This window comes from Urocitellus parryii, chromosome Y, assembly GCF_045843805.1.
Source record: "Urocitellus parryii isolate mUroPar1 chromosome Y, mUroPar1.hap1, whole genome shotgun sequence".
Lineage (NCBI taxonomy): Eukaryota > Metazoa > Chordata > Mammalia > Rodentia > Sciuridae > Urocitellus > Urocitellus parryii.
The window spans coordinates 1376751-1397580 of NC_135548.1; the positions used below are offsets into that span (position 1 = coordinate 1376751).

The 20830-nt window shown below is 39.6% G+C and overlaps 1 protein-coding gene across 2 annotated transcripts; it reads right to left on the reverse strand.

The window, feature by feature from the left end:
• Positions 1-15437: 15437 nt before the first annotated feature.
• LOC144251056 (uncharacterized) lies at positions 15438-20415 on the reverse strand. Of its 2 annotated transcripts, XM_077794181.1 has the most exons (3): positions 20289-20415; positions 20059-20119; positions 15438-19373 (listed from the first exon to the last, which is right to left on the reverse strand). In XM_077794181.1, the coding sequence occupies exons 1-3, from the start codon at positions 20413-20415 to the stop codon at positions 16400-16402; spliced, it is 3162 nt and encodes a 1053-aa protein (XP_077650307.1). In that variant the 3' UTR covers positions 15438-16399. The 2 variants fall into 2 exon arrangements, with proteins under 2 accessions (XP_077650307.1, XP_077650309.1); XM_077794183.1 differs by lacking the exons at positions 20059-20119; positions 20289-20415 and having other exon boundaries at positions 15438-18671; positions 19049-19325.
• Between the last annotated feature and the right edge of the window lie 415 nt (positions 20416-20830).

Genomic DNA, 20830 nt, shown 5'->3' on the forward strand with positions numbered 1-20830 from the left:
CTCCTGGGGTGCCCTGACCCCCACACTCTGGGCAGCTGGCCCCGAGTCCACCCTGAGCTGTGAATTCTGCTGTCAGGAGTCACGTTAAGTCCTGTGGAGGGGAGTATGGAACAGCTGCTGCGCCCCACAATACATTGGGCCTCACCCCCATTCACATAGTGAGGTGTGGCTCCAGGAGTACCGTCACCCAGTGGGGTCGAGTTACACCCAACTGTTCCTTTGGAATCCTACTCTGTGCTTTTTGGGGATAGAATGTTCCATGGAACCTCCCCTTGTGTGTCCCCTTCCCTTGCTCTGCCCTTGATCCCCACACAGCACTTGAGATGGGCGTGGCCTTCCAGGATGTCAACCTACTGGCAGCAGACATCAGGAAGACTCCACCCCCTGAGTCTTGACCCTATCCTCATTTGAGTGGCTTCTCCCCAATAAAATGGGGCTCCAGGCCTGCTCTCTCTCTCTCTTGCCTCCCTGGCCTTTTATGGGGGGGAGCTGGGTGAGGAAGCCATCACAGAACCAAAGAAAAAGACATTTCTCTGTCTCTGACAATGTCATGCAGCCCAGTTCACCTGGAGTTACCCTGACTGGTTTAGTCCTTTGTCGGGACAAGTGGTGTCCTGTACTTGAACTTCAGTGTAAATTTTAGAAATTTAGTGAGTTTGGAATTTCTCTCCAGAAGTTAAGTGCACTTAGATTTTCAGAGTGTTGTGGGTTGAATTGTAGAAAGTAAGTGAATTAGACAGAAGAAGAAGTTGTGATGTTAGACTCATAAGATCTGGGAATTTTTCGCCTGTAGAAAGATAAAAAATATTTTTGCAATTCTAGAAACCATGAGTAAATATAAAGAATTATGAAGGTGATTCATGGGATATGTTACTAAGTTCGGTGCTTTCCTATGGGAAAATTGCTTTTCTAAAAAGTTTTTATGTTTTTGTGTATTTTTTTATTTTGAAGTATTAGGTAAAGTGTTAGGATGGCCTTAGGCCTGAGCCTAAGCAACTCCACTTTAAAAACTTCAGTTTAACCTGCAGTTTCACCAGGCACAGCCACAGATCCCTCCAGTAAGGCCTCAAACAAGTTCCTTCCCCTCATCCTGATATAGAGAGTGAAGCCCCTGGCAGGCTGTCCTTGCCTGATAAGAGGGAAACCCAGAAGATCAGGGTGGAGACCACCAGATCACAAGTTTCTGACCTCAGGGTGAGTGACATCACTGAGAAATCCAGTGTTGGCTGGTAGGAATTGAAAGCGGGGTCAAAATCTCCCAAATATAGTATAAATGATAGAGTTGATGAACAGGGATTCAGCCAGCTGAAACAAGGATGCACTAGAGGTGGAGAGCCTGCTGAGGACCAGACATCTCATCACTTGGCATCTTTCCTGAGTCTCTGCATGATCCTCACGGCTCTCAAACTCTACCGCCTCATTTGGACCTTGGTGAGAGCCCCAACTCCTCCCTTCGGCCCCCTCCTCAACAGGTCATCCACTCCACGACTCCACGCTCCACGCTAGGGAAAGCCTACCTTGGTTCCAGACCTGATTACCACGTTCTGAGTGAGTGTGCATCTGCTGGACTCAAAGCCTAGGACTTAAGACCTTTGAACTCAGCATGCAGAGGGAATGGCTGTCACTAGCCTGCGCTGATTAGGTGTGTTTTGCAGTGCTTAGAATGCATCTAGAACTGTTCCCTGTGGATTGATTGTCTATTGCAGTGCCCAGCATTAAGGCTTGTGTTTTCTTGATCAAGAACCTATAGAGTGAAACTGTATGGAGGAACTTGAGTGAATAAAGCACTGGAAGGGCAGAAGCTCGTGGACATTCTTTATTTCTCCCCTGGACTGCATATGTCACAATTTTCCCCCTCGCAGTATAAAGATTTCTTGGAATGTATATTCTAGGAGTCAATGTTTGGAGAGTAAGAGGAAAAAGGAAACATTTTTCGTGGTGCGACTTGATGCAGGGGATTTTCTGCTGGTAGAGAGGCAAATTGTGTTTTTCTGCTGTTTTTTCAAATGTGCTCAAACAGTTTGTACTGAGCCTCTTCCCTGCAGTCTTGTCCCATTGGGGTCGGAACAGCTTTAATTAACTCAGCTGCAGGACACAGGACCAGCCCCTGCTCCCTAAAAGGTCTTAACTAGCCCCACCCAGCTGTGCTTTTGACCCTTAAGCAACCTGGCCAGGGGGCCAATGGCAGACTGTCATAGGGTCTGACAGTAATGCTAGCCTCTGCCTCTAAATCACTGTTTTAAAGTGCCCACGCTGTGGAAACGGAAAATGCAAAAGATGGGAGAACAGGAGGGACGAGGGGAAGACACAGTGAAACAGCCCATTAAGGAGGAGAGAGCTGACACCTGACCTTGGGACCCAGGCAGCTGCAGCAGCCACAGCCAGTTCTGGGCTGTTCCATCACCATGGTAACCAGGGGAGCCTGGGGGCGGAGCCTGGCTTCCTCATCAGGACTTTCCCACTTTCCAGGGCTTCCCATTGGTCCTTCCTCTGTCACCCAGGCAGGGTTTCTGGTCCCGCCTCCCAGCCACTAACCTGTCCTTCCTGCTTCACTGTTGTCTGCCACTGGAGCTGCAAGGAGCCTGCATTTTAAGAATGTGCACCTGAAATACTTACAGGCAAAATGTGACTCCACAGGCTTCTCTGTTGCTGCCCTAAGCCTGACTCGCTCTGAAGTGAAATAACTGTGTGTGTGTGTGTGTGTGTGTGTGTGTGTGTGTGTGTGTGTGAACAGCTTCCTTTACAATCCTTCCTTTTGCTCTTTAACTAAGTAATGTTCCGTTGAGGAGAGATCACAAACATAGGCTTCTTATAATTTTGGAGACTATGGGAATGCGTTTTGCACCCCTCACACACCAAAGCCAGCATCTGAGATCTTTTCTCACAATGTTTCTGTGATGACCAAGAAATCCTTCTTCTCGTTCCTGACTACGTAATTACAATAAACAAACAAATGTATACACAGGGATTTCTTTTAACCACATCACGTGACGTCCCAAATAGAATGAGTGCACTACTAGTCCAAAGTAAAATAAATGGATCCAAATACATGATTCAATGAGGTTTATTTTATTTTATTTTATTTTTGAGAGAGAGAGAGAGAGAGAGAGAATATGAATTTTTAATATTTATCTTTTAGTTCTCGGCGGACACAACATCTTTGTTGGTATGTGGTGCTGAGGATCGAACCTGGGCCACACGCATGCCAGGCGAGCGCACTACCGCTTGAGCCACATCCCCAGCCCTAATGAGCCTTATTTTAAAACTTCATGGTTGTATAATACTGAGTTAAACTTTTATTATGAATGTATATCTTTCCAGTTATTTGGATCATCCATAGTCCTTAATTCATGAAATAATTAACATATATGTCTTATTTTTAATTAATATATTTTATTTGCTTCTAATCATTTTTCTTCAACAGAAAACACATAAGTTATATTTCTTACATATGCTCTTATGCACTGCTTTTTATGGTACAGATATTTAAGATAAGTGTGTTTGATTACAAAATATCTATTTCAAGAGATATAAACATCAAGTAATCTCTATTTCTCAAATTTTGTACAAATTTTTATAAGATGATAAATAGATATGATTCTGTCAACAGAAATGTCCAACAGCTTTAACTATATTTTCATTGAGAAACTTCTGATTAAACTTCTGATAATTTATTTAGATTCTAAGATTTATAAAAATTGTTCCAAAGTATACACAAAGAAGAATTTCTAGAGAAGGAAAAGAAGATGTTTCTACAGAGAGGAAACACACACGTTTGCTTTAGTATGATTATCCAGTTCTAAGTAAAAGAAAGAAAAGGATGTCTACTAGGAGGTCCTAAGAAAGAAATCATATTTGGGTAAATAAAAAGGTCTTAATATTCTAAATTTTCATGACGAAAGCGTTTTTCTTTTTTTTTTTTTTAAGAAAGAGTGAGAGAGAGGGAGAAATTTTTTTAATATTTATTTTTTAGTATTTGGCGGACACAACATCTTTGTTGGTATGTGGTGCTGAGGATCGAACCCGGGCCGCACACATGCCAGACGAGTGCGCTACCCCTTGAGCCACATCCCCAGACCCACGAAAGGGTTTTTCTAAATAAGGATATGTTTCTATAATTATCTAGACAGATGACATGGAAAGTTAAAACATTTGAAAAACAGATTTCTGTATAACTGGACTGATTATATATATTTGGACTAATCAATTGTAGGATTTTTTAGGCTACTTCCCTGATTTTATTATGCTGATGTAAGCTAAGGTTTTTCTCCACATTCTGACATGACAGAGCTCATTAACATATTAAACTTACACCTAAAGTTTGTGCTGTTTGACCAAGAACCAATTTATACAACCTTGATCAAAGAATAAGTGTTTTAAAATGCTGACTTATATTCCAATTTTGACACTTCTAATTGTAGAGTAAATTTGACTGATTCAAAGATATCAGTAATTGCAATGATTGGTGCTGATTCTTGCATATCATCTCTGTTTATTGGATGTTTGTGGAATTTGAGAAAACATTATATTCAAAATGTTCTCCACATTAAAGCCATATGTGAGTTTTGAGCAATAAAACTTACAAACATTGTTAGAAATTCATTTCTATTATATACATTCTGTAACTGGACCTATAGTCCGTGAGACACTGTAAGACTTGTATACTATTCCCTACCCTGGGAAGTAATTTTAACCATAATTTTGAAAACACAATTAAGAGAAACCCATTTAAAGAATAATATTCTAAAATATAAAGATATTCTGTGTAAAGAATAATAGTAAAGAGGAGACACAGGTGTAGCAAGGCCACAGGGACTTGGAGACCTTCTTACAAGGTCCTTATTGTCGTCCCTTGATTGAAGATGTGACATCCCAGTTTTGTGGGAGTGGCAGCCTCAAACCTATATGTGTCTGATGTTGAACTGTGGAGCCACCATGGGGTGAATAGGGAACCCCAGTCAGGGCACCTCTCTGCTCGGATGAGGGGTGCCTCATGTTGGGGTCCTTGTGTGGGCCTGTCTCTGGTTCACAGGGAAGCAGGATGCTAAAATCTTTTTAAATTCCACACATTCATAAGACAATTTTGTACAGACCTGAGTTTATTTATATTGTAGATGGTTTTCAGTCTCCACACTCTTGGTATAGAATAATATTTTCAGTTCCTACACAATGCTTAATGGACTTGCAGCTAAGTCCCGGGGAAAGGGGCAGACCTTTTATCTATATCACAGAACAGACCTGGGTCCATCTGCTCAGGGCCTCAACGTCTCCTTGTTCCTCAGGTTGTAGAAGATGGAGTTGAGCATTGGGTGAGGGTGGTGTGGAAGACAGGCAGAACCTTGTTCCCTGCTGAAGACCAGAAGGATCATGGCTGTGGGTGAGAGCAAAGGGTGCTGAGTGGAAGGTCACCACAGTGAGGCGGCGCTGCAGAGGGAGAAGACATTCTTCTTCCCTGTCCAAGGCCATAAAGCAGAGAGCAAGAAGTACTTGACCACAGATAAAAGGGATTCCAATGAATGCAAACATAAGGAGATGTCATGCAGATCAGTGAGGGACCGCCAACACACCAGGAAATAGAGAGGTGTGTGCAGGAGGACATCCAGGAGGGTGAAAAGGATCATGGACAGTTGTCAATTAGAGCCATTAGGAAGATGAGAACAATGCAAATAAAGAGGAAAGACTAAATCCATTTTTATATCTTTATTATTTGGGGCTCGGGATTGAGCCTGGGGTGCACAACCACTGAGCAACATCCCCAGACCTGTGGATTTTTTATTTTGACACAGATCAGGCTAAGTTCCTCAGGGCCTCACTAAGTTGAGGCTGTCTAGGTTTGTGATCCCTCTCCCTCAGCCTGCTTGGCCACTGGAATTATAGCTGTGTGACACTGTGCCCAACAACACTGGTACCATACCCCTCTTCCTTAGTTTTTTTTTTTTTCTTTTCTTTTCTTTTTTGAATGGGGGGTGTCCTGTGAATTGAACTCAGGGGCCCTCAACCACTGAGCCTCCACCACAGCTATAGTTTGTACTTTATTAGAGAGTGGGTCTCACTGAGTCCTTTACTGTCTCACTATGTCTGAGGCTAGCTTTGAGCTCACAGTCCTCCTGCCTCAGCCTCCTGAGCCATTGGAATGAAGGCATGAGCCATTGCACCTGGATTTGTTTTGTTTTAAAATTATTTTATTTCTTTCAGTTACTTATACATGACTATAGAATGCATTTATGCACTTTGATATATCATACATAGATGGGATATCATCTCTCCTTTTTCTGAGTGTGCATGTTGCAGAATCATATTGGTCATGCAGTCACCTATGTATGACAGTACCCTAAACACAGAGAGAAATCCAGCCTGGGTTTTCTGGCTTACTCCACCCAAGGAATAATCATCGGGAGAAAAGCTGAATTGGATTTATAATTCAGTGCTGTAAAAGAAGTTTAAGAAAAAAAGGGACAAGCTGCAAACACGAGGATACACCTGCAGAGCTGCATCTGCTGACGTGGACAGTAATGGGTCCACACACACAGCAGCGGCAAACTCACCACCTGAGCTAGGGGAGTGCTCAGTGCTAGAGCGCCTGCCTAGCAGGCACAAGGTAGGGTTGGGTACCTGGCACCAGGAGAAGAAAAGAAATAAACTCCATTAATAATAGGGCAAAGTATATTTTGAGAAGGTGCCTCTCCAAACGATACATACAAACTACAAGATTTAATAATGCTCTTTAACTTGCCTATGTAAAACACAACACATGAGACTTAGAAAAGAATGTCTAATGGAGGTCCCAGAGTCATCACCAGGCCACGAAGGCATCAAGGAGAAGGAAGGGATCAGCTGCAGGACACACAAGGTCACATGCCTATGGTCCCAGCTGTAGGAGGCTGAGGCAGGGTGACTAGAAGTTCAAGGCCAGCCTGACTCTCTTAAAAAATAACAATTAACAGGGTTAGGGTGAAGCTCAGTGGTGGAGCCCTCCTGGGTAATGTCTGAAATAACAAAGGGAGAAAAGGAGGAAGGAAGAGATATTTCACTAATCTGTACACAAGGCTGGAGTGGAGAGGCCTCAACTAACACACACAATGTGTATGAAACTTCTGAATGACACAAGACTAAATTGAGAAGTCAGGAAATAACATTTGATTTTTGAGAAGGAATAGTGGGCAGCAACATTGTGAGAAAAGTCAAAGAAATCAATAGTTGCATGACACACTGAGGATGACAGCACTGCACTAGGGAGGGTATGTATAGAAAAGGGTGACTTGATCCTGTACATGTGTGTGAGTGCATGTGTGGGTGGCACAACTCACCCCTCCCAGGTGTTTTTTAATGTGACTTGCTGCTCTGTAAAACCCTCACCTGAGCACCAGGGCATTTCTGATAGCCTCTGTGACCCTGCTAAAGTGCTTTTCTGGTGATGGGTGCATGAAAGGGAATAGTAACTGAAGTTCATTATATCATGAGCTCTTCATAGAAATGAATAATTGGTTTCCTTAAATATTTAAATAGTTCTTCCACCCCTGTTTTCAACATAAATTATCTAATATACATTTTTTCCAAGTCAACTCCAGTTTACTTCAACTGAACTAATAATAATTTGGAAGGTGTGAGTTAATGATCTTATGATGATCAGCATCATTTTAGAATCTTAGAGCTTGAAGGACGTTAACATACAGAAAGACATGAAGAAGTAATTCTGGCATCCGAATTGGTGACACCTGGAACCTCAACACAAACAAGGCACATTTCAATTTACATCAGGGATTCAGGAAACACCCAGGAGCTGAGCATGGTAGCATATGTCTGTGATCCCAGTGGCCATAGCAGGAGGATCACAAGCTTCAACCCAACCTACATCAGGCTGAGGCAGGATGATCATAATTTCAAAGCCACCCTCACCACTTAGGACCTAAGCATTCAAGTGAGACCATGTCTCAAAACTGGAAAAAGAAAAATGAAAAAAAGACTGGGATGTGTCTCAGTGGTTCAGCACCTCTAGGTTGAAAAACATAATCATAATAAATAATACAAAATATTCCCTCAAATCCGAACAAGTCTAACTAGATCTGAAACAAGAAATGTCTTATCACATTTCTACATACAAGACTTTTCTCCAGTTTGAGTTCTTCCCTGGTGTTTAAAGAGGTCTTGGGGCTGGAGATGTGGCTCAAGCGGTAGAGTGCTCCCCTGTTATGCGTGCGGCCCGGGTTTGATCCTCAGCACCACATACCAACAAAGATGTTGTGCGTGCTGAAAAACTAAAAAATAAATATTAAAAAAAATTCTCTCTCTCTAAAATAAATAAATAAATAAATAAATAAATCATGGCACTATAACTTTATTTAAAAAAAAATAAAATAAAGAGGCCTTGACAGTTGAAAGGGTACCATATCATGTCAAGAACAGAGGGGGGAAATTCAAGATGGTGGGCCAGAGACAGGCAGCATCCTGTGTTGTTCCATGGCTTAGGTCTCACCTCATCAGAATACAGGATTTCAGAGAGTGTGAAAAGCCAGTCTAGAGTAGATTTTCACAGAAATCAACACACTGTAAGCCCAATGCAGAATTCAGAGCCTCAGAGATTGAGTAAGACTCTGGACTCCAGGCCCAAAGCCCACAGCTCTAGCCACAAGCAGCTCTTGAGCGGCTCAGCAGAAACACCTCTCAGGCCCTCTGCAGAACTCCAGGCTGCACCATTCCCACACAGGCTACTCAGCTGCTACCTACCCACAGCACAAGGCCATTGCCCAGCTCTCCCCACGACACTGGTCACCCCGGCTCTGGAAGCCGACTGGCTCCATCTTGGATCACCTTTTTCCTCATATTTGGTGAGCATGGCTGGCAGATGGGACCTCCCTCTGAGCCACATATCATCCTGCCAGACCCCCAGTTCATTGTCCACCGCTAGAAACTGTAAACCTTTTTACAAAACTACTGATTATATTTTAAATAATAATTGAATCCAACATTTCTGGACATTGAGACTAAACTGTAAGTGTCTTTTTTAAAAAATATATTAATATTTTAGTTTTTGGTGTACACAACATCTTTGTTTGTATGTGGTGCTGAGGATAAAACCTGGGCCACACACATGCCAGGCAAGCACACTATCACCTGAGCCTCATCCCCAGCCCTGTAAGTGTCTTAATAACAACAAATTGTTCATACTGATGTATTGTTGATATTGGGATTTGTTAACATTGTCCTTCCCCACAAAGAAGGGATCTTGCAACCCTACAAGAGCACTACAAATTTATAGGGTAAAAACAATAATACCCCAGAACCACAGAGCTGGAAAGGAAGACACACAAGCAACATGAAAAGACAAGGGAAGAAAGTGCCCCAAACAAATCAAGACAACACATCATTAGAATCATTGGCAGCTACAGCAGAAAAATGGACACAGAAAGATTTCAGGATATACATGGTTAAAAGGTCCAGTGAACTCCAAGAAGATATAAGAGAGCAAAGACAAGCAGTAAAAGATCACTTCGATAATGAGCTACATAAACAAATCCAAGAAGCAAAAGGTCACCTCAACAGGGAGATAGAGGTTCTAAAACAAACAAACAAACAAACAGAAATCCTTGATATGAATGAAATAATAAACGAAACTCAAAGCTCAAATGAAAGCATCACAAACAGAGTGGACTACTGGGAAGATAGGACATCAGACAATGAAGATAAAATATATAATCTTGAAAGGAACATAGACCACAAAGTGAAAATGGTAAGGAACCAGGAGCAGAACATTCAAGAAATATGGGATAGCATAAAAAGACCAAATTTAGGAGTTATTGGGATAAAGGGAAGCATAGAGGATGAAACCAAAGGAATCAAGAAGCTATTCAATGAAATAATATCAGAAAACTTTCAAAACATGAAGAATGAATCGGAAATCCGAATTTAAGAGGCTACAGGATGCCGAATGTACAAAATCAAAACAGATCCATACCAAGGTACATAATAATATATATGCTCACCATACAGGATATGGAGAGAATTTTTAAAACCATGAGAGAAAGGAATCAGATTATATATAGGGAAAAATCAATTAGGATAATGACACACTTTTTCATCACAGACCCTAGAAACTAGAAGATCCTGGAACAAATCTATCAAGCTGAAAGAAAATGGGTGACAACCAAGAATCTTGTATCCAGCAAAAGTAAGCTTTAGATTTCAAGATGAAATAAAATCCTTCCATGATAAACAAAAGTTAAAAGAATTTATAGCTAGAAAACCAGCACTACAAAACATCCTTGGAAAAATATTCCATGAAGAGGAAAAGAAAAACAACAATGAATATCAGAATAGGAATGTAGAATCCCAAAGGGGGGAGGGACTAATCAAAGAAGAAAACCAAGTCAAGTTAAATAACAAAAATAAAGAAATATGGCTGGAAATACAAACCATGTCTCAATAATAACCCTGAATGCTAATTAATAAAACACACCAATCACAAGGCATAAGCTACCAGACTAGATTAAAAAAAAAAAAAAAAACGCAACAAGATGCTGCCTCCAGGAGGCTCATCTAATAGAGAAAGACACTGACTGAGGGTGAAATGCTGGGAAAAACAAAAACCGTACCACTCACATGGACTGCACAAGTAAGCAAGGTTTTCCATATTCATATCAAATAAAGTAGACTTCAAGCCAAAGGGAATGAAAAGGGATAAAGATGGACATTACATACTGCTCAGGGGAACCATACACCAAGAAGATGTAACAATCATAAATATATATGCCCCAAACAATGGTGCAGCTATGTTCAAACAAACTCTTCTCAAGTTCAAGAGTCAAATTGACCACAACACAATAATCTTGGATGACTTTAACACACCTCTCTCACCACTGCACAGATCTTCCAAACAAAAGTTGAATAAAAAATCTATAAAACTCAATAACACAATCAATAACTTAGACTTAACTGACACATAGAATATTTCAACTTGCATCAAACAGATACACTTCTCAGTAGCACATGGATCCTTCTCTAAAATAGACCATATACTATGCCACAAAGGAACTCTTAGCATATATAACAAAGTAGAGACACTACCATGCATTTCATCAGATCATAGTTGTATGAAATTGGGAATGAAAAAAAATTAAAAAATAAAATTTCTCCATCACCTGGAGACTAAACAATAGGCTACTGAATGAACAATGCATTCCAGAAGGAATCAAGGAGAGGATTAAAATTTTCTTATGGGTAAAGAAGAACATAGACACAACCTATGGAAATTTGAGACACTATGAAAGCAGTACTAAGAGGAAAATTCATTGCATGGAGTTTATTTCTTCAAAGAAAAAAAAATGACCTCACACTACCTCTCAAAGCCCTAGAAAAAGAAGAACAAACCACCAGCAAAACAGTAGAAGGCAAGAAATAATTAAAATTAGAGCTAAAATCAATAAAATTGAAACAAAAGAAACAAATGACAAAATGGACAAGAAAAGTTGGTTCTTCGAAAAAATAAATAAAATTAACAGACCCTTAGCCATGTTAACATAGAGAATGAGAGAGAGAGAGAAAGAGAGAGAAAGAGAGAGAGAGAGAGAGAGAGATCTCAAAATTACCAGTGTATGTGATGAAAATGGTAATATCACAACAGATATGACAGAAATACAGAGGATAATTAGAAATTATTTTGAAATCCTATTCTCCAATAAAATAGAAGACATTGAAGTTATCAACAAATTTCTTAAGTCATACTATCTGCCAAGATTGAATCAGGAAGACATACACAATTGAAATAGACCAATATCAAGTGATAAAATAGAAAACAATGCTTATCAACCAAGAAAAACCCAGGATACACAGCCGACTTCTAAAAGACCTTTAAAGAAGAACTAATACCAATACTCTTTAATTTATTTCAGGAAATAGAAAAAAAGGCAGCACTTCCAAACTCATTCTATGAGGCCAATATCACCCTGATCCCCAAACCAGGCAAAGTCACATCAAAGAAAGAAAACTTCTCTAATGAACATAGATGCAAAAATCCTCAATGATTCTGACAAATCAAATACAAAAATATATCAAAAAGATTGTGCACCATAATCAAGTGTGATTCATCCCAGGAATTCAAGGTTGGTTCAATATACAGAAACCAATAAATGTAATTCATCAAATCAATAGATGAGGGCATGATGTAACATGTGGGGCATGTTGCATCAGAAAGGAAGAAACCTTAGGCTGGGGATGTGGCTCAGCGGTAGTGTGCTCGCCTGGCATGCGTGCGGCCCGGGTTCGATCCTCAGCACCACATACCAACAAAGATGTTGTGCGTGCTGAAAAACTAAAAAATAAATAAATATTAAAAATTCAAAAAAAAAAAAAAAGGAAGAAACCTAACTTGATGTAGTGCATGCAACATGTAGGGCATATTGCATCAGAAAATAGGAAACCTAACTTGCTGGCTACTACCCCCTTCCCAGTCCTGGTCCACATGTGGCTAAGACAGTGCCTGGCAATCATCCAGAAGGCATTGCCGTGGGTTGTGATGAAAAATTGGACCACCTCTAGGATAGGCTCAGAAACCTTCTAACCTCATGGACAGTTTGTGTCACCCATTACTGCCTGTAGGATGGGTGTACATGTGAACTCTCCCCACCCTGCTGACCTTTATCCTGACTGGCTCCTGTACATTATATTAGCTGTGTCCCTGTCACGTCTGATTGTCTTCTGGCGAGGGAGTGCTGGGTGCAGGCGATCAGTAGGCCCTGTCCTTTCTTGGCTCCTCCTGGTCGGGGAGTGCTCTCCCCATTTCTCCTGAGGTCAGGAGGGAATGATACTGAAAACTCCCACAAGTAGACTTAAAGATAAGAATCATATGACCATTTCAATAGATGCAGAAAAAGCATTTGACAAAATACAGTGCCACTTTATGTTCAAAACACTAGGGAAAAAAAAAACTAGAAATAACAGGAACATATCTCAACTTTGTAAATGCTATCTGCACTAAGCCTCAGGCCAACATCATTCTAAATGAAGAAAAATTGAAGGCATTCCCGCTAAAAACTGGAACAATACAGGAATACCCTTTCCCCACTTCTATTCAACATAGTTCTTAAAACACTGGCCAGAGCAATTAGATAAAAGAAATCAGAGGAATATGTGTAGGAAAAGAAGAACTTAAATTAGCTCTATTTGCTGATGATATGATTCCATACCTAGAAGACTCAAAAAGCTTCACCAGAAAACATCTAGAACTAGTAAATTAATTCAGCAAACTAGCAGGATATAGAATCAACCCATTAATCAAAGGCATTTCTGTGTATCAGTGACAAATCCTCTAGAAAGGAAATGAGAAAAACTCAACCATTCACAAGAACCTCAAAAAATAAAAAAAATAAAAAAAGCTTGGGAATGAACATAATGAAAGAGGTGAAAGATTTATACAATGAAAACTACAGAACCCTAAAGAGAGAAATCAAAGAAGACCTCAGAAGATGAAAACATCTACCTTGCTCTTGCATAGGCAGAATTAATATTATCAAAATGACCATACTACCAAAAACACTATACAGATATAATCTGTATTACAGATTTAATTCCCATTAAAATCCCCAAGGCATTCCTCATACAAATAGAAAATGCAATCATGAAACTCCTCTGAACAATAAGAGATGCAGAATAGCTAAAACAATCCTTAGCAGGAAGATTGAAGGAAGTGGAATCACTATACCAGACCTTAAACTATTACAGAGAAATAATTTAAAAAACAGCATGGTTTTGGCACCAAAACAGACTGGTAGACCAATGGTACAGAATAGAGGACACAGACACTAACCCAGAAAATTACAATTTTCTTATATTAGACAAAGGTGCCAAAAACATGCACTGGAGAAAAAAGCATCCTCAACAAATTGTGCTGGGAAAACTGGAAATTCATAAACAACAAAATAAAATGAAACCCCTAGGTCTCACCATGCACAAAACTCAAATCAAAATGAACCAAGAACCTAGGAATTAATCCAGAGACTCTGCATCTAATAGAAGAAAAAGTAGTCTGAAATATTCAACATGTGGGATTAGGCCCCAACCTCCTTAATAAGACTCCTATAGCACAAGAATTAAAACCAAGACTCAATAAATGGGATGGAATCAACCTAAAAAGTTTTGTCTCAGCAAAAGAGACAATCTGTGAAGTGAACATAGAGCCTACATCCTGAGAGCATATTTTTACCCCTCACACATCAGATAGAGCACTAATCTCTAAAGAACTCAAAAAGCTAAGCTACCAAAATATTATTAATAAAAATAATAATAACAACAACAACAACTCAATCAATAAATGGGCCTAGGACTTGAACATACACTTCTCAGAAGAGGATATACAATCAGAGATGATGATGAAAAAATGCTCATCATCTCTAGCAATTAGAGAAATGCAAATCAAAACTTCTCTAACCTATCATCTCACTCCAGTCAGAATGGCAGCTATTATGAAGACAAACAACAATAAGTGTTAGCAAGGATGTGGAGGAAAAGATAACACTCATACATTGCTGGTGGGACTGCAAATTGGTGCAGCCAATTTGGAAAGCAGTGTGGAGATTCCTTGGAAATCTGGGAATGGAACAACCATTTGACCCAGCTATCCCTCTCCTTGGTCTATACCCAAAGGACTTAAAAACACCATACTACAGCCACATCAATGTTTATAGCAGGACAATTCACAATAGCTAAACTGTGGAGCCAACCTAGATGCCTTTCAGTGGATAAATGGATTAAAAAAAAGTGGCATATAAACAAAATGGAATTTTAATCAGCAATAAAAAAGAAAATAAAATCATGGCATCTGCAGGAAAATAGATGGCATTGAAGAAGATAATGCTAAGTGAAGTTAGCCAATCCCCAAAAAACAAATGCTGAATGTTTTCTCTGATATAAGGAGGCTGACTCATAATGGGGAGCCTGGAAAGATGAGATGAATTCTAGATAGGGCAGGGGGAGGAAGGGAAAAGGAGAGGACAGGAGAATAGCAAGGATGGTGGAATATGATGAACATCATTATACACATTACATTTATAAGGACATGAATTGGGTGTCAAAATTATTGATATACAGAGATATAAATAATTGTGGTACATATGTGTAATAAGAATTGTAATGCATTCTGCTATTTCTTTATCCAAAATAAATAAATAAATAGATAAATAAATAAATAGCAGAAGGGTTTTTCCAGATGTAAATGTTTTATGTCTTTAAAGAAAACTGTAAAAATTGACTACTGCCCAAGATTGCTTATCCACAGGACTTTCTACAGTATGAGTTTTTTTTTTTTTTTTTAATACAACAGAAAAAAGTAAAACATCTGAACCCTTTGTATTTCTAACTTGCATAGGATTTATTCATTTTGGCATGAAACTTTCCAAAAGAATCTTCTAGTACTCAGAATAAACTGAAAAAAATAAAAGATTTCCCACATTTCTCATATTCACAGGGCATCTCTCCATGAGTATTTTCATAAAAGGGAAGGAAACGAGGTTTGAAACATGAAGCTGATAGAGTGTAGCAAATCGGCCCCATTCAGAGTGTTTGTTTTCCAGTGAGGGAAATGGCTTTGAAGACAACAGGAAAAAACGGAATGATTTGCCATATTTTTTCACATTTAAACACTTATTCAGCCAGATGTGGTGATGTATGCCTTTAATCCCAGAGACTTGGGAGGCTTAGGCTGAAGGATCACAAGTTTGAGCCCAGCCTCACCATTTTAGAACAACCCTAAGGAACTCAGCAAGTCTCTGTCTCAAAATTAAAAATATAAAAAAGAATGAAGATGTGTCTCAGTGGTAGAGGGCCACCACACCAAATCTGCAGAACAATCCCCAGTACAATATACAGCAGAGTGAGCAGTGTGTTTGAAGGGGACAAGAAATATTGATTCACCACATTTCACATTTAAAGAATTTTTCTCCAGTAAACTTCCAACATGTTAATGAGAAGAACAGTAATAACAGAAGTCTTTGCCAATTTTTTTCATCATTACAATTTCTTTGCAATATGAGTTTGTTCATGTAAGTGAAGCTGATGGGGTATATCAAAGGCTATTCCCCATTGTTGATACTCATGGGGCTTCTCTCCAGTATGAGTTCGTTCATGTGAGCAAAGATGAGAGGACTGAGTGAAGGCTTTGCCACACTGCTTACATTGATATGGCTTCTCTCTCTCTCTTTTTTTTATTTTTTTAAAGAGAGAGAGGGACAGAGAGAGAGAATTTTAATTTTTTTTTTTTTTTTTTTTTTTTTTTACTTCTTGGCGGACACAACATCTTTGTTTGTATGTGGTGCTGAGGACCAAACCCGGGCTGCACACATGCCAGGCGAGCGCGCTAATGCTTGAGCCACATCACCAGCCCAGATAGGGTTTCTCTTGAGTGTGGGTCCCTTCATGTCTGTGAAAGAAAAAACAAGAAAAAGACTTTTCCACATTGTTGGTATTCATTAGGCTTCTCTTCTGCATGAATACTTTCGTGTATGTGAGGTTCAGTGGATGTGTCAAGGGGTTCTCCACATTGTTGATATTCATAAATCTTCTCTCCAGTATGCGTTTTTTCATGTCTGTGAAGATGATGGGATTGAGCGAAGGCTTTTCCACATTGCTTACATTGATAGGGCTTCTCTCCAGTATGTGTTCTTCCATGACTCTTAAGGTGACTGGATGTAGCAAAGGCTTTTCCACATTGTTGACATTCATAGGGCTTCTCTCCCCTATGAGTTCTTTCATGTCTGTGAAGCTGAGAAGATTCAGCAAAGGCTTTGCCACACTGTTTACATTCATAGAGCTTCCCTCCAGTATGAGTTTGTTCATGTTTATGAAGCTGAGAAGTTCTAGCAAAGGCTTTTCTACACTGCTTACACTCATAGGGCTTCACTCCAGAATGGGTTTGTTCATGTATGTGAAGGTTAGAGGCAGTACTGTAGACTTTTCCACATTGTTGACATTGATAGGGCTTTTCTCCACTATGAGTCCGTTCATGTCTGCAGAGGGAAAAAGAAGTAGTGAAGACTTTTCCACATTGTTGGCATTCATTGGGATTCTCTCCAGTATGGATTTGTTCATGTATCTGAAGGTAAGACAAAGTAGAGCAGGCTTTCCCACATTGTTGACATTCATAGGGTTTCTCTCTAGTATGTGCTCTTTCATGTCTGTGAAGTTTAGAGGAGTCAGTGAAGGCTTTGCCACACTGCTTACATTCATAGGGCTTCTCCCCAGTATGAGTCCGCTCATGTATCTGAAGGTAGGAAGAAGTACTGAAGGCTTTCCCACATTGTTGACATTCATAGGGCTTCTCCCCAGTATGAGTTTTTTCATGTCTGTGAAGTTTAGAGGACATACTGAAGGATTTGCCACACTGCTTACATTCATAGGGCTTCTCTCCAGTATGCATTTGTTCATGTCTGTGAAGTTTAGAGGACTTAGTGAAGGCTTTGCCACACTGCTTACATTCATAGGGCTTCTCTCTACTATGCATTTGTTCATGTCTGTGAAGGTTAAAAGAAGTAGAGAAGACTTTTCCACATTGTTGACACTCATAGGGTTTATTGTCAGTATGAGTTTTTTTATGTGAGTGAAGGCTAGATAATAGAGCAAAAGCTTTGCCACACTGCTTACATTCATAGGGCTTCTTTCCAGTATGCATCCATTCATGTCGGTGAAGGGAAAAAGAAGTAGTGAAGACTTTTCCACATTGTTGGCATTCATTGGGCTTCTCTCCAGCATGGAATTGTTCATGTATCTGAAGGTAAGACAAAGTAGTGTAGGCTTTCCCACATTGTTGACATTGATAGGGCTTCTCTCCAGTATGTGTTCGTTCATGTCTCTGAAGGGAAGAAGAAGTAGTGAAGAATTTTCCACACTGTTGGCATTTATTGGTCTTCTCTCCAGTATGGATTTGTTCATGTATCTGAAGGTAAGACAAAGTAGTGAAGGATTTCCCACATTGTTGACATTCATACGGCTTCTGCCCAGTATGAGTTTTTTCATGTCTGTGAAGTATAGAGGAGTTAGTGAAGGCTTTGCCACACTGCTTACATTCATAGGGCTTCTCCCCAGTATGAGTCCGCTCATGTATCTGAAGGTAGGAAGAAGTACTGAAGGCTTTCCCACATTGTTGACATTCATAGGGCTTCTCCCCAGTATGAGTTTTTTCATGTCTGTGAAGTATAGTGGAGTTAGTGAAGGCTTTGCCACACTGCTTACATTCATAGGGCTTTTCTCCAGTATGCGTCCGTTCATGTCTGTGAAGGGAAAAAGAAGTAGTGAAGACTTTTCCACATTGTTGGCATTCATTAGGATTCTCTCCAGTATGGATTTGTTCATGTCTCTGAAGGTAAGACAAAGTAGGGCAGGTTTTCCCACATTGTTGACATTCATAGGGTTTCTTTTTTGTATGAGTTTTTTTATGTGAGTGAAGGTTAGACGATTGAGCAAAAGCTTTGCCACACTGCATACATTCATAGGGCTTCTCTCCAGTATGCGTCCGTTCATGTCTGTGAAGGGAAGAAGAAGTAGTGAAGACTTTTCCACATTGTTGGCATTCATTGGGCTTCTTTCCAGCATGGATTTGTTCATGTATCTGAAGGTAAGATGAAGTGCTATAGGCTTTCCCACATTGTTTACATTGATAGGGCTTCTCTCCAGTATGCGCTCGTTCATGTCTGTCAAGGGATAAAGAAGTAGTGAAGACTTTTTCACATTGTTGGCCTTCATTGGTCTTCTCGCCAGTATGGATTTGTTCATGTATCTGAAGGTAAGACAAAGTAGTGTGGGCTTTTCCACATTGTTGACTTTCATAGGGTTTCTCTCTAGTATGTTTTCTCTGATGTATTCTAAATAAACTTCTGTAAGCAAAGTCTTTCCCACATACGTTACATTTAAAAAGTACTTTCCCAGTGTGCGTGATCACGTGACTGTGTAGACCTGTGGGTGAAACCAAGGTTTTACCACCTTCTTTACCTTCATGGGATTTCTCTCCAGAATGAGTTCTTTCATGTATTCTAAATAAAGTGGGGGAATGAAAGGCTTTCCCACATACCTCACTTTGAAAAGCTTCACCTCTCCTATGTGTTCTTGTGTGACTTTGAACATCTGTGGGAGAAGATGAGGCTTCATCACATTGTTGACATTCATCAGGTTGCCACCCAGTATGAGAATCTTCATGCCTTTGAATGTCATTCGAACAACTGATGACTTTCCCACATACTGTACTTTCATAGGGTCCATCTCCAGTTTGTGTTAACATTTGTGTATGAACACTTTTGAGAGAAACCAGAGATTTCCTGTATAGTTTCAATTCATATGGCTTCTCTTCACATTCTTCATGCTTGTAGCATTCGGGTCCATAGTGAGATGTGATCTGCCTATGAAGGAATGAAGGGCATATGAAGTCTTTGGCACACATAATGCAGTCACATGAATTTACTCTATTAAAATTTTTCTTTGCTTAAGAATTGGTATCTCATGACCAGCACATTATTAATACTTGATTAATTCATGATGTTGTATTTATTTAAGGTCCTAGGTTAAGGTTACTTCCAACATGAGGTAAAGCCTAGGATTTTCAAACTTGTTCAAATAGCCAGAAAATAAAGAGATTGAGAGGAAACAATGCTTTGCAACACAGCTTGCCTATGGTCATTATCCAAATAGTTATATTCACATATGCAATTTCATAATACTTTTTGCATGTCAAGCACTTTGAATAGACTTAATATCATATATATATAAATTATTAATATCATATATTAATATATTTATATATAATATATATTAATATCATATATATATATATAAATTAATTTCAGTTGACAATAGACTTTATTGATTTAAATGTGGTGCTGAGAAGAGAACCCAGTGCCTCAAGCATGCAAGGCAAGCTCTCTACCACTGAGCCACAACCCCAGTCCCAGTGAAGTATATATTTCTGGTAAAAAAAATCTTATAAGAATAAATACATTTAATGTTGTGCAAATTTCTTGCATTGGTTTTAAAAATTATATGACATCCCCAGATTCCCTCAAGGATTCCTCTTGTGAGTACAATTACCTTTGATTGCTCCCAAAATTTTTGATCTGATTTTCAATGTTCTTCTCATCACATTTGATTCCTAAAATGCCAAACCAAAACATTATAAATTTCTAGGAGCGAGAAATGCTTTTCCAAATTCATAGTGCATTTTATGCTACATTAATTCACCAACTGATTGTCTTTTCATGTTCTACATAAATAAAAAATAAACACAAATTCTCTAATTAAGTAAATACACAAATTATTACCTATAGATGCCAGGTTTCTGAGGACTTCCAGCATCACATCTCTGTAAAGGTTCTTCTGGGAAGCATCCAGCAAATCCCACTCCTCCTGCATGAAGTTCACAGCCACATCCTCGAAGGTCAATGACATCTAAAATATCCCACAAATGTGTAGTGGAGGACAGGAGAGATTTGACAGCATGAGAAATCTATACTCAACATGCATGATGTTCACATGATTCCCTGGCCTCTCGATTAATTCCACGATTTGGTCATTGAAATCTCCAGTGCATTTAATTCTTCACTGCCACTCCAACACGAGATTTGGGCCCCACACAAGGTAAATAGTAGAGTTTTGTACACCCTTCCTTTGGTGAGTTCACAGGAAGTAAGAGGGGCTCCCAGGTCACCCTGATCTTATTTGTTGATTGCATCTCTATCACCTTCTTACCAACATCCTGTGCAGTAGAGAGCTAATATTAGCACCCTCCTTATTACTTACCCTTAGAAAAGAAAGCTGACTGAGTAAAAAATTGCTGGGATCACAAAACTCAGCATTTGAGAGA

What these genes read in the sequence shown, in the direction of transcription:
- LOC144251056 (XM_077794181.1), bottom strand. Translation starts at nt 20,415, where the DNA reads ATGTCATTGACCTTCGAGGATGTGGCTGTGAACTTCATGCAGGAGGAG. An exon ending in CAGAAACCTGGCATCTATAG is followed by an intron (nt 20,120 to 20,288) that starts GTAATAATTTGT and finishes TTGGCATTTTAG; the next exon opens with GAATCAAATGTGATGAGAAG. An exon ending in AATTTTGGGAGCAATCAAAG is followed by an intron (nt 19,374 to 20,058) that starts GTAATTGTACTC and finishes ATTCCTTCATAG; the next exon opens with GCAGATCACATCTCACTATG.